The following is a 14,893-nucleotide window of genomic DNA, read 5'->3' on the forward strand; positions in this document are numbered from 1 at the left end:
TATAGTCCATCCAAGGAGAAGGGATTTGGCTTCCTACATAGATATGGCATGATTTAAGTGTCTACTATCCACAGAATAATATATTTCGATGCTGTCTCTGGTGCAACATGGCATTTATTTTTTTCCAGCTTTCTGAACACTGATGAACATGAATGGGGGAAGGGTCAGAGCTGATACCTGAGCTCTCCTATGAGGACACAATGCTGGCCCTGGCTGGGAATGAGACAGTAGGGCTACCATTGACTTCTGGGCCTCCCTCAAAATCTGAATTTGCCATTTGCTAATCACACTCTTCAATCACCTGGCACTTTTTATCTTGGGACAAAAGTTTTGAACTAATCTCTTAGATACCCCCAAGGAAAAGCCTTTTGTTTATCATGGAACCAACCTATACTGAACATATACTATGTTCTAGACACGGTGCCAAGGGCTAAAGATACAAATGGGGACTGAGACATGACCCCTTTTCTTAAGGGGCCAAGAAACAAATGAAGGAAGTAGACCAACTGGTCACTGAGTTTGGGCAGCATAGAGGTGGAGGAAGGCTCAATGGACCCCAAAGTTCTGACATGTGTCCAGGAGGATTTGAGGAAGTGGAAGGTTGAAAACTTTGGCGCCTGAGCCCTAGAGACCTGGCTTCAAATCCTGGGTCTGCCACTTTACTGCTGTAAGACCTTGGCGAGCTGATTTAGTCTTTATATAAAATAATGATACTAATGATACTCACCTCATCAGATTATTTCAGACTTCAACGGAATAACACATGCGTTCATGCTAGGCACAGTGCTGGTGTGAGATATGTGCACACAAAATATCAGCCATTCATATTATTAGTAAAGAAATAGTAGTAATCAGCCAGATTAAGAAACTTAGGGGAGGGGTCTTCCCAGCTGAGGGCACAAGGAAGGTGTCTGCAGTGTGATTTCCTTGACAAGATTTTCAGTGTGGTTCAAATAAATCTGTGTGAGTCGAGGAGACGCGACTACAGGAGCTTGTGGAAGCCTGATTCTGAAGGGCTAATGGGTGCTAAGCTTGGAAATCTAGACTCTATTTTTATTTTTTTTATTTTTGTTTGCTTTATTTTTTTTATTGGTTGTTCACAACATTACAAAGCTCTTGACATATCATACTTCATACATTAGATTGAAGTGGGTTATGAACTCCCAATTTTACCCCAAATGCAGATTGCAGAATCACGTCGGTTACACATCCACAATTTTACATAATGCCCTATTAGTAGGGGATAGGAAAGGTAGCAGAATACAACAATTACTAGACTCTATTTTTAAAGCTTTGGGGCTGGGCCACTGAGCAGTTTCAAGTGGTAAAGGTCAGATCTGTGGTGTTCCCTGGCTGCACAGTGATGTTTGAAGAGAAAAAGATCAGGATTGGAGAGAGCACTCAGGAGGCGATGGATCTAACAAATCCAAGAAGGAAAGTTCTGGCCACTCAGATGACTTTTAGTCAGTGTTTGATTCTTCCAGGTCTTGAATATGTCCCTCATCTGCCAACATGGCCATTTATATATCTAATATATAATCTATCTATTCATAATCCTGGAAGTAATTCAAGCCAGTTGGGTTGGGTGAGAAGGCCACAGCTCCAGGAGAGCTTCAGATTTGTTGGGGTGAATATCCTACCCACCCTTAACTTGAAGCTCATGCATTGCTTAGCTGTTCGCTTCTCTGAGCTGTAATCTAGGCCCCACTTTCTCTCCCACTGCCTCCCCTCCCTCACATCACCGGGGTGGCTGCTGATATCCTCTTTGAGTCACCACCACCTCACCCTGTTGGATATCTTGATGGGAGTGAGTTCAGTGCTTTGCCTCTCTATTCCTCAGCTTTCCTGGCAATAAGAAGGTGATGGTCAAACTCTTCTGCAAAGTATGTGAGAGTTATATTTAGACTGTAAAGTAGGATGATTGTATCTTAGACCAGAGGTTGCCAAGCTGCATATTTGCCAAGGGCTCTTTTGTTGAAAAGAAATCCTATGTGTATTGACAGCAGGGTGCTCTCTCCAGCCTTTCCCTTCCAGGTGATACCTAACACTTCTCCATGTTTCTGACAGAATAGGGATCCTTTTGAAGAGTCCTTGCTGAAAGCATTGGAAATGTATTACATAATTATATCTACCATATAACCGTTGACGACTCTTTGCATGTCTGTAGTGCTGTTCTCGCTGCCTTTGTTAGGCTGTTGGTTTGAAGAGGCAGTTTGCTTTTTTGTACCATCCTCCCTACTTTTTGCACATAAGTTGTTAAACAGGGAAACAATGCCAGTGAATTAAGTGATGAGGAACTGGGTGAGGATCCAAGCTAACTTGCTTCGTGCTGCCATGTACCAGCCGCTGTTCCAAGACATGTATTAACTTATTTAGTCCACCCACGATTCTCAGAGGCAGTCTATTATTACCATCACATGCACTCTCACAGGTCTGGAAGCTGAGACATAGAGCCATGAAGTGCCTTGTCAAGGGCACCCTAGGTTGGCATGTGCTAAACTGGGCTTTATCCTTGCAGTCTGGCCCTGCACAGGACACCTTGCATCTAGGTTTTTGTGTCCAGACCATTCCCTCTTTGTGACGTGACTCTGTCATATTCACCAGCTCTGTTATTATGTTGAACTTTTGCATTAAAAATGGTAGGAGAAGAGTGGCAAAATGGTAATGGCATTGCTATGGTTTTTGAATGCATCCACCAAAACTTGGGTTGAAGTTTAATCCTTATAGTGAGGTATTAAGAAGGGAAACCAGGTGGGACCTGTAAGAGGTGATTGGGTCACGAAGGTTCTGCCCCCATGAATGGATTAATGGATTAATGGATAGTGGATTAATGGGCTATCTCGTGAGTCTGTTATGAAAGCCACTTTGTTGGTGTATTGTGTGTACCCCTCTCACTGTGTGTTGCCTTGTGCTGCCCCAGGACTCTGCATAGCCCTATCAGCAAGAAGGCCTTTACCATATGCACCCTTTCGACCTTGTACCTCCCTGCCTCCAGAGCCCTGAGTTAAATAAAGCTTCATTGTTTATAAATAGCCAGTTTATGGCATTCAATTATAACAACAGAAAGCAGACTAGCATCATTAATTTCCAGGCATGATTAAATATTCTTTCTCATCCTTGTTTTAAACCTCCAAATTGTAGCCTTTGCCTAACGATCTATATGGCCTTTGAGCCATTGTTGGGTTTAAAACTCATGAAGGCATAGGCAAGCATGAATTTTAACCAGCAAGTTTAAAATACAACAGCCCCAGGTCTGACCATTTGAAGATCGGGAGTGAGGCCACGTGTAGGCTATTGGGCATTCCTGAAAATTGGGTGCTTTCTGAATTTATTGACCTGAGTACTTAAAATTACAAATGAGTTTTTAAGTGGGCTTCCACACATCAGGCCCCGAATACTGTGAGGCTTTGCTGGCACACACGCACTGCCTGGGCACACGCCAGGAGGGAGCTCAAGGCAGCCACAGACATGTGCACTTGCTGCCTTTAAAGTGATACATCAAAATAATTGTGCCTGTGCTTTTTGGCCTTAGAACTGCAAACTGAGGCTACTGATGTGGCAAGAGAAAGAGGCTCAGAGGGATATTTTAATTTTAGAAAACAGGCTTCACTGTTCAAGGAATTTCCCTCTTTAATTCATTTAAAAATACAACCTTCCTTTCAAATGAGAAGAAAACTAATATTTCTTAATGCTTGTTCATTGTTAATATTATGCCAATTATTGCATTACTTTTGGCTGATAAATATTCCGAGCATAAATGAAGCCCATAAGATGGATTAATTCTCTGGGAGTACAAACAAAAACTTTCAATATTTTATATCACATAATTAAATGCTGTTTGTTGTTTTTAGAACCAGAACTTGGGACATGCTAATTAATTGCTTCAAGAAGACAGACATGTTTCATGGTTGATATTCAGAAGCAGAATATTTATAAGCCCTGTACAACACTGATGACAAATTACACTTGCAGAATAAATCCTACCTGCAGAAGTCTGGGGGCACCATGCCATAAACATTGATCCTGTCACACAGCTCCAGAGCAATCGTCATTGTGAACCAGCCAGTGCTGAGCCAAGTATTGGAGATCTTCCTGGAAGAAACAGTGATTAAGTCTGCAGTCTGGTAAAACAGTCATCAAATCCATTACCACCTTAAATTCTTTCTGGAGCAAGGCTGACCGTAATCAGACAGACAGATACAGATGTTCTCCCTCCCTCCCTCTCTCTCTCTCCACTTGGTAAATATGCAGGACTTTACCAAATTGATCTCTCTTATCAACAGCACCATACTACATGGTATAATCATAACCGATATTGGCATACTATCACAGTGGGTTCGTGACACTAAAGGATTCTCAGAAGACTTCTATATCACCAAAGAAAATGATTCATGCTTCAATGTTTACATATGTGTTATCATAACTCAATTTCTTATAAGATGGCAAGGTGTCTGTGGGACAATTTTTTTTAACAAGATTATTTGAGTCTAAGTAGAAATTTCCCTTGTACTCCAAGCTGGCTAGATAAATAATTAATTAATTTTCATTGCTGGGGATGGAATCCAGGGCCTTGTGCATGCAGGTGAGGCAAGTGCTGTACTACTGATTCCATCTCCAGTCATGACAATGAATAATTTAAATATGAGCAAACATGTGGATAGGTCTATCAATCTATTGATCAATTGATCAATCTCAAGGTCAAAGCTTGCCTTCAAGTAAACAAATTAACACCAATGTTGGGATGGAACATCTTAGGAAAAAACATACTTATTTGGGAAGGGGCTAATGACAGAGGAAAAGAACCATATTATATGTTTTTTTTATTTAACTGCTTACATTTAACTGAGCCTTTGCTTTATTTTCTCTTAGAACACTCAAGGCCTTCTGAAAATTTTTATGGACAGTCAAAAATTAACAAACTTAAGGAATGAATCTGTGTATTCCACATTCATTAATTTGCCTGGTCACACAGCTGCATTGAACAATATGCCAAGCCTAAGGATAACTGTGGAGACCTAACACCAAGGTCTAATTTGACCCTGTGAGATGACTAGGTCTCCCATGCTATGCTGCTATGGATATTAATTTCAATTCTTTGGGGGTTGCCACTTTTGCTTTTTTTCCCAGTGCTTATGGCATGCCTCATTAGCCAGTTTCAAACACCTTATCCCCAAGGTCAGACTGTCTGACTTTGCCCAGCCACAGCACCAGATGTGATGTGAATAACAAAGTTGCAGAAAGGCTTTTCTATTGGCGTTGTGTAGCACCCCTCCCTGAGAAGAAGGAAGACTTGTTAAGCAGTCTGTGTTATTTCCATTTCAAATAAGGACCAAAAAAAAAATTTTTTTTTAAGGAGTTCTTTGTTTCATCAAATACCTGGCAGGCATTGGTGATTCAGTTATTTCCAAATTGGGGTTTCAACTTTTTAGTTCTTAAGCCCTTTGCTTATTTTTTCCCCTTTCATTCCATTCCATCCCATCCTGACCCAGTAATGTTCCAGGAAGTGCATTTAAATGCTCCTAAAGATGGGAACAACACAGGCTTGAATCTTTCCTGTTTCTATCATAACCAGCTGGATGACCTGAGGCAGGCAGTTTGTTGCTGATTTCTGACCCTTGGTTTCTTATCTATAAGGCAGACACGGGACGCTCTGTCCTCTGGGCTGTTTGAGAACTAAATGAGAGAACACCCATGAAAAGTGTTCAGTGTAGTGTGTAGATACATCATTATCCCTTCCATCTCTTTTGGTTGCTAGAAGTAAATAATTCAACCATTCCTCTCAGTGCTTTTTAGTATGAAGAAAATCCTTCTAGTACTTGTGCTACAGGGGTCTTATGTAGAAGCCATCATCAGTAGTCAGAGCAGCAATTATAAAATTCAGAAGCTTCCAGCCCACAGAAGAATTAACAGTCTCCCTCAATTCTCACCAGGGCTTATATTCACAAAGACTTGGAGGCTGAAGGAGATTGCATGGAGCACAACTTACTGAACTGTTAAGGGTAAGGAGAGGATGTGACTTCCCTTAAGTGAAAGCCAGTCTTTGCCTCTGTGCTATGATAATGTCTTGGCCAGTTCTAATCTGGGTGAATAATAACTGGGAGGATGTGGAGCCCTGGAATACAATGACATTCCCTTATATCCACGGCATCTTGATCTAGGAATCACGCCTATATCCCCTATGCTTTTAAAGCTACTGGAAGCATCAAAGAGGGCTTTTCCCTGGGGGGGGGGGGGTGGAGGCTGTCCTGTAATTTTCGTTCTCTTGTGTGATGTAGTGGAGATCACAAGCCACAGCCTTCAACACAGGAGGATGTGGCTCTACAGAAAAAGGCTTCATGGGTAAAAATGGGGAGAATATAAAGTAGAGGAGTAAAGAAACTACAGTGAGAGTTCTTTAAAGTGCCACTTAAAATTCCCCAGACTTCCTAAATAATAGCCTTTTGGGATCACGTGCTATAGAAATACAACTGCTTTGTACTTTCTTTCTAAAAAGATTTCAACTCTTTTTTTTTCCAACAAAGGAATATCTACTGTTTTTACACTTAATCAGCTGTAATGAAAGAATATGAAGAGCTGTCATGTGCTTATTAGGGAAAATTATCAGATATTCTTTTATATGATGAAGTAACACACTGAGCTGATAATTCTATAGTGCACACTAAATTACAATTAAAGGCCTTTCTGCTCCACCAGAATCTCATTTATAATCTCTATGGAAATATTCTTCCTGCAGTTATTTCATTTATGCTTCCTTTATCTAATTACTATAATATTGGTTCTGAATCATATTTTCCTAATGTACCCTTATTCAATTATAAAGTTATTTTCAAGTACAGTTACTTTCTAATATCAAAGAATACTACTTGGCCATCTATGTCATTTGTCATGCTTCTTAATTGCAGATTGTTCCTGAGCCATTTTTTTCCCTCCACTTTTAAGTAGGGTGAGACTTCTATAAATCAAAATCTATTGAATTATCACATTTATTCAAAATATTAGCCTGAAATAAATGTCCTGATCATGAGATTTGCAAATTAGATATTCCATACTTTATGTACCTTCAATACATGCTACTATTTTATTGGGTTTCAAGAAATGCATACACAGAGGAAATATGGTTACACTCTAAGTGTTTTGTGCTTCAATTTACAGAAATAGTTTTATTCTGAAAGACCATTTCTGACTTGATTCTTTTAGTTTGGAGCAGGATGCAGGTTAAGAAAATACACATATAAAAAGATTGAGTCAACAATATGAGCTTTTTGAAAACAGTTTCCTAACCAGGTGCAGTGGTGCACATCTGTAACCCCAGTGACTCATGAGGCTAAGGAAGGAAGGATCACGAGTTCAAAGCCAGCCTCAGCAACTTAGTGAGGCCCTAAACAACTTAGTGAGACCCTGTCTCTAAATGAAAAATGAAAAGGGTTGGGGGTGTGGCTCAGTGGTTAAGTGCCCCTAGAATTCAATCCCTGGTACCTCCCCCCCCAATTTTTTTTTTTATAAAAACAGAAGAGTCAATACAAATTTATAAGTGTGATCCATCCAACTAGGATTGAGTGGGTCCCAGTAGATAACTGTTTGTGGAAAGAGACTCAGGAGCTTATCTGCAAAGATTTTGCTGGGATGACCAGGGAGGTAGAAGCAGTGAGCAGAAAGCTTTCACAAGTAGGATGTGTCTTGGTGTGAGATTGTTTCCTGAAGATCCTAAGTGGCAAAGGTTGGGATGGTTGTCTCCAAGTTACCTACTTAACATGATCCCTTAAGAAGATTCAGAGCCATTGTATAGTTATCCTCAATGACTAGTTCTGTGGCAGAGTTTCAGGAATACTTAAATTTAGCAAATAACCATTCAACAAAAAAGAGAGAAGTTCTTTCTAATGAAGAGTTTCTACTCTTGAAATTTCCAACCAGTAAAATCAAGGCGTACACACATAGTGCCCTCCTTCTTCATCTCTTATAAAATACTTTCTTGATTAAATAACTCATTCACACGAGTAGAAGTCTCTCTTATTTGTAGATATTAAGGGGATTTACATGACTGGGTTTTGTGGCTACTTGGAATGATGGTCAGGTCTAACCATGGGGCTGCTGGGCCTTCCTAGAAGGGGGCCATGTGGTTACTAGCAGCAGTGCCTCTCCACTCTTCCCTGGACCCCAGGCCCACCCTGCCAATGCCAGCCCTCACACCATCACAAGGCTTCCAGGATTTACAAAGGTAGCTCTTTCACACAAATAGTTTGGGGATGGTGTACTTTAGTCGCTAAGAGTGTTCTCCAATAATATGCTGACTATGCAGCCAAATAATAGATTCAGTAATTTATATTCTTTATTTCACTTATGTCTGTATTTTTAAGATAAGAAACTGATTCAACAACAGTTTTAATAAGAGTAAATCACATCACTAAATGTATATTAACCACACAAGTACATGTTTTAGAATTAAGGAATCACGGAAATTTAATCATTAAACCGGTCCAGGACTGGTACTCACTTTCACATGTAAGTTCACTCAGTCTCTAAAATATCTGATAACGTGTACAGGCCAAGTGATAACACCAGACTTTCCACTGTAAGTTTAGACCACACTACACTGGAGTCCTAGGTGACTCTCTGTCTTTTGTTCCATCTAGATCTGCCTGGTTGGTGACATGTCATCTCTTGACCTTATCTTGTGCTCCTTCCCTCAACCCTCCTGAGGGCGGCCACAGGGAGGCTTTTCTCCAACCCCCTTCCTGTTCTCTCAACTGATGGGGGGAGGCTCCCCCCATCCCAGCTCCTTCCTTCCTTGGATAAATCCTGATTGGTCTGGGTCTCAGCCTAAGTATACCTTTTTCAGAAAGAGTTCCCTCAGTAATTTAAAAAATTTTCAATCTATAGTGAGAAATACATTTTAGATCATGATTGAAAATACATACATATGTGCATAGAATATGTACATATGTGTGTCTATAAATATAAATGTTTCATTTTGTTTATTTTTCTAAAGTAGTTTTTCTTTTTGCAGTACTGGGGATTGGACTCAAGAGTTTTCTACTTTTGAGCCATACTCCACCAGCCCTTTTTATTTTTTATTTTGAGATAGGACTCTCTAAGTTGTTGAGTCTGACCTTGAACTTGTCCTCCTGTCTCAGCCTCCAGATTCCCTGGGATTAGAAGTATGGCCACTATGCCAGGCTCCCCTGGTTTTTAGTATACTGTTTTAACTAATATATTTTCAGTTTTAATTAACATTTTGGAAAACATTGCCCTAGACCATAGTGTATTTCCTGCCTTACATGGTACAGCATCATTTTCTTCCCCTTACATGATCCTCAGCACAGTGGCCACTGCTTGGGGAGTGTCTAAGACTATATTCTTGGAGGGCAGGATCTTGATTTTGAATGCATCCCCAGTGGCAGGTGTAATGCTGACCAAGTAGTAGGTACTCGATAAATATCAGTTGACTGAGTAAAACTTTGCTTTTGAAAGGGAAAAACAAACCCGTACACTTATTTTTGATAAATGTTCTTATAAGTAAAGCAAAATACAATAATGAAATATTGCACTTTTTAAAAAACTAATATTGGTCACAGCTTTTCAGCCTTTTCCTCAAAAATAGGGATTTGGCCCTAAATTATCCATACAGTGGTCTCAATGCTTCATTTCACTGTGCTTTATAAATTCAGCTTGAGCATTCCAGTCTCCAGGAGAACCCTAAGGATGAGCTCTCTCAATGACGTGAGCAGTGGGGCCCACGACACAGGCCCTTTGCAAAAGCTTTGCCTCTGGTGAATCAGTCAACACTGACATGCTCCATCCCTGCACGCTTGGCCTCCCGCCACCTGAGCCTCTGTACCTGTCTTTGCCAGTCTCCTGCTTGAACAGCTCATCGAAATGCAACATCTTATGGCGTGTGATCATGAAGGCCTTTAGCCGGGGCAACACCTGGCTCAGGAGCTGCAGGTTGTTGTACACCTGTCCCTTGCCATCTCGCCTCATGTAGCTGCTGGGGCCCCAGAAGATGAACACGGTGCCCTGGCTCACGTTGAGCAGGTCATGGCGGTTGCGGAGGATCCTCTGGATGCTGGAGTGAGCGATGACCCTCAGGCTGGTGCGATTGCCCACATCACGCCCATAGCCACGGGTGGGGGCGTCATTCATGCGGATGACACACTCTGTCTGGTCAATCTGGGGGCCTTGTCGACTGTGCAGCAGATGCCCTGAGCTGGTCACCAGGGCACAGTCTCTGCAGTGCATTTTCAGGGGCTGGAAGCAGAGGAGAGAAGGACACTGTCAGGACGAAGGGCAAAGGACATAACCTTCAGTGGCTACCAGCAGGTTACTTTCCTGCTGCAGGGTCAGGGGGTTCCAACTCCCTTCTCTCTCCCATGCCAGATTATATCCCATCAGCTGTGAATTCTCTTCTGAACTGGTGACAGGGAAGTTTGGACAGGAGAGAAGGAGCTGGCACACTGATCTGCTAAACATTGGCTAGAGGCTTTCCTGATGTTAAAAAACCACATTGACACATTTACCCAGTGGGGCTGCCATCATGGTAATTTTATAGAGGAGGGTAACTCAAGCTTAGAGAAGTTAAGAAATTTTCCCAAAGATGAGTAACAAAGGAAAACTCTCAAAACTAGGTTTTTCTGAATTCAAAGTTACACCTAAGCAGAAGAGAAGACCACACTGCAAATTGCTCTGACACTGGTTTTGATGCTGTTATTGAAAAATTATGTGTTTACTAATATTCTTGGATGCGGTACAAACATATATACTCTAAATAAACATCATATAGGAATCACATGAAGATGTCATGCAGGTTGTAACCCCTTCAGTGCCATAATTTTGAAATGACAATTAGGATCATTAGTGCCACTTAAAAGGCAGGGAAGCAGAGAGGGAAACTGAATTGGTCTGTTTTCACAAATGAGAGGAAAGTCTAAATTCAGAGCTGCAGATCTCATTCAGGATTTGCAGAACATGGGTTCTTCTCTCATCTGCAGTCAACTTGTACCCTGGGAGGTCCTGGCTGCAGTGCCCACCAGGGACAACTCCAATAGCAGTGCTCAGTTCAACATCCTGAACTAGTGATTTGCTTTCTGAACACCTATGTTCTAAGAAATTAGACAGTCCCCTTGTTCATCTTTAATGAGAACTATCTCTTAGTTGCTTTTAGAAGATAATGAAATTAGATCCTGAGGCCAAGGCCAATAAGTGCAAAAGAAAACAATCAAGATGCTCCAAAGGAAAGCTGCGTTGTTGGTTTTCACCCAGAGTCTGCCCTTCTAACTTCTCTAGCTTTGAGAAGGACACATTGGATGCACAGGTTTGGGAAATCAGACCCAACTTAGTGCCACGTATATTCAGTCTTGCATTTACTCTGGAAGTTTCCCAGAGCCATGGCTCTGACTTCAGAACCTGAATGAGAGCACCTGAGGGCAGTTGCCTTCCCTTATGGCATAGGACCCAAGAACACAGGCTCTTGGCTGTGGCAGGATGGGTCCAGCTTTTTTCTACCACCTACTAGCTGTGGAGCCTTGGTAAATCACTAATCTCCATAAACCTGTTTCTTCATCTCTAACTGAGGAAAACAGCCCCACTCTACCTGGGTAGAATTAGCAAAAGTAGATACCTAGAGTGTTAGATTGAGTCATTGGATTGCCAATATTTGATCTGCAAAATTAGCAATTGCATGTGGTTGAATCCAGTCCTTAGCATAGGATTTGGCACAGTGATCATTCAATAAATGACAGAGGCTCTTAGAATTATCAGTTAGTGTGGAGCACATGGTAAGTACTCACTAAATCAGTGCTGAGCACTTCGGGTTTGTAATTGACACATGGGCTTGTGAAAGGGAAAGTCAACCATTGCAAATTCTCATCATTCATACAACATCCAATTGCTCTGAGATGACAGGCACTGTGCTAGGCAATCTGAATGCAAAGATAGGGAGGAGAAAATCCTTGAAAGCTTGCATTTTTGTGAGGGACGGTGGGTCAGTGAGAGTGCATTAATGTGTGTCAGGGGACGAGGAGGGGGCTCGGCTGGAAGTATGAGTGATAGGGTTGTTTAGAGCACAGCAAAGCTGAGAGTATAAAGAGTCAAGTAGCTAATATTTATTAGGTGCTTTCCACATGCCAGGCCAATCTGAGCTTTTTATACAGTATATTAATCCTTCAAGTAATTTTATAAGGTAGATACTGTATTATCACTTCCACTTTACAAATGAGAATATCAAAGGATAAAAAGGTAAAGAAACTTGCTCAAGATCATACAAGTAGGAAATGGGAGAGTTGGGATTAGAACTCAGGGAATCTGACTTAACAGCCAATGGGACTCAGCATTGTGCCACTGCAGTACAGTAGAATAAATAGAGAGTCACAGGATGTTTGCTTGGCTCATTGCCCACCTTCTTTCCTCCCTCCCAGAAACCCAGTTATACTATTTCTTAATCAGTAGAGTTGTTGTTCTGAGGAAACGGGGCTGGGACGGATGCAGTAAGTGGCAAAGGTCTTCTATCCAATACCTGCACTCTTTGGAGGCTCATTCACAGTAGACTTGTCTAGGTAAACCCTTAAGACCATGATGGAAAAACATGGTTAAGGCCTGACTTGCCTCTTGAGGAAAAGCCACATTCCAGTGGCCCAGAAAGTGGCCTCTGTTCTTCTCAGGAAACTGCTGGAACATGGAGTCCTGAATCCCTTAGGTGAACTGCTGGGGTGGGGGCAATTTCAGTGGCCAAAGGATGAGGAAATACTTTATACTCCTCTTCCTCATTTTACCTGCCTTTCCGTATACGAATAATGATGAGGGAGAGTTCAGTGGTGATTTATTCAATGATAGTGTTCCTACTATGTGCCAGGCACTGAACTTGGAGCTATAGATAAAATGATCCATGAGAGCACACAACCCACGGGGAGGGTGCTCCCAGATGAACAATTACCGCACAGTGAGCACCAAAACTAATCAGGCACAAGGGGCCACAGGATCAAAGATAAGGGAACATTTGAGCCTGTCCAAAGAACCAAGTAGTGGGAGCATGACAGGAAGGAATCCTGCCACGGAAATTAACACAGGAAGCAATTTTAAAAGGGAGAGAGCAGCTGATGTTGTCATAAGCCATGGTAGGACAAGACTTCAGAAGTGTTTTTGGATTTGATGACTTTGACTGAAACAGTCTCAGTTAACAGATGCGACAGTCTGACTGTGGTTAGAAGTGAGGAGTCGAGGCTGAAACCTGCCTTTCAGGGCAGACTAGGTTTCCTGACCATGCCACACTCTGTGATTACCAGATGCCACCAGAGCACACTGCAGCTGACCTGATCCCAGACAGCCCTCCACCATCGGTCCTGCCCACTGGCCTGAGCTGTGTATTACCAATTGCCTTGGACACTGACACCCATTCTTAGAGTTGTGCAGATGCACCAAACAATGCAGAAAGACTGAAGTCTGAATTACGCCTTAAGTGCCTTTTGGTGAGTGGTGCCAATAAATGACAATAGCTGTTCTAAACCTAATGTTTTACTCCCAGCAGCTGAGAAGAGCATGTACCCAAGGCAGAACCACTTCCAAAGGAGGAAATGAAATCTATTTTCTGCATTCAGAGGGAATAATGATGTCTTGGAAGCAGAATGATTAAAAATCATACAAACTGTGTGACCCTGTTTCTTAGGATGTGTTCTCAGAGACAGCCATGTTCCTCCATGGCTAAGTACCCATAGGAGCCTTAGTATCCTAATGGCTCAGGTGAAAATACTCATGCTATGGTGAGTCAAGATTCTTGATGCAATGCTTACATGTTCCTTCCTTAAGTTCTAGGATGCTGGGCTGACCAGTCACTGAGTAGAGCATGGGAAGGTGAACCCTCGAGGCTCTGCTGTCAGCCTAGGCGATGAAGCGTCACTGAGGAGGGCACCGGAGGTAGGTGACTCCCAATGGATTCTCTGCCTAATAAGACCTTCTCTTTGGCTTCTTCCTCATAGTATTTAACCTCCCAGATCCTTTGGGACATTTTTCTTAAAGTTCCATTTGGTGAGGAACTTCATCCATTGGTAGAAGACAAAGTCACCCATATTAGGTCACTCCAATCTTGGTAATCTCTTTTCCATCCTGACTCAAAAATCATTTTAGAAATACTGAATAGACAGAAGGTGGATAAATGAGGGAATGAAAACCAGCCTCTTATCCTCTCTGTTTTCTGAGAAAACCTGCTTCCTGAGTCATAAAATGTAGATATAATGTGATGCCCTAACAAATAATTAGTCTATACGCCTGGTCTTTTGTAATGATGGGGGGGGTGGTGGAAGGAGTGGGTCATGGAAACTTCTGTCTGCAGAGGAGGCTGTGGCCAGTTGCCTCAGGCAGCCTCTCAGCCCAGGGAGCCATAATGGTCAGAGCTCAGGGCACTGCCTAGAATTAATGGCTGGCTGGGAAAATGGTCCAGGACACAGTAAGGGCCATTAAGCCCAGCCAGTTATTAATCCCCAGTAAGAGCTTGATGCCAAGGTCATTAGAGCTGTTGTGAGGTGAAAAATTCCCCCAAAAATCCACGGCTCACAGAGGAGTTACCCGTTCTCCAGGCCACTGGGCCTCTGAGCTGCAGTCCAGGCCTCCACAAGCGGGTGAGTGTGCTGCACAGCAGTCTGTCCAAGACAGGCGATGGTCCTCCAGAGGGAGCGTGGACACACAGACACATGTACATGCACATGCAGAGCTTATAATTTAATTTTTATTATCGCTTTTTACATTTTGATAATTTGTAAGTATTTGCCATCATCTTAGAACCTATGACAGTATCTAAAAACTTACAGCAAGGTTCATGAATGTTTTAGGGTATTTTAGAATGTGTGAATGAGTCTCTCTGCCTTCGTTACCATATCTTCCTGTCTAAAATAAGACAAAACAAAACCCC

The 14,893-nt window shown here is 42.1% G+C and overlaps 1 protein-coding gene across 2 annotated transcripts in view; it reads right to left on the reverse strand.

The window, feature by feature from the left end:
- ST6GALNAC5 (ST6 N-acetylgalactosaminide alpha-2,6-sialyltransferase 5) overlaps positions 1-14,893 on the reverse strand; it is a gene marked incomplete at both ends in the record, with an annotated part of 163,331 nt that overhangs the window by 6,822 nt on the left and 141,616 nt on the right. The window contains 2 exons of one of the 2 annotated variants that reach the window (XM_081305228.1): positions 3,985-4,092; positions 9,836-10,245. The exons of the other annotated variant lie outside the window; for it this stretch is intronic. Of the exons in view, the coding sequence (XP_081161354.1) occupies positions 3,985-4,092; positions 9,836-10,245 (518 nt within the window). The remainder of the gene's footprint in view (positions 1-3,984; positions 4,093-9,835; positions 10,246-14,893) is intronic. 2 annotated transcript variants of the gene reach the window in all.

Source organism: Spermophilus citellus, assembly GCF_964194105.1.
Source record: "Spermophilus citellus genome assembly, chromosome: 9".
Lineage (NCBI taxonomy): Eukaryota > Metazoa > Chordata > Mammalia > Rodentia > Sciuridae > Spermophilus > Spermophilus citellus.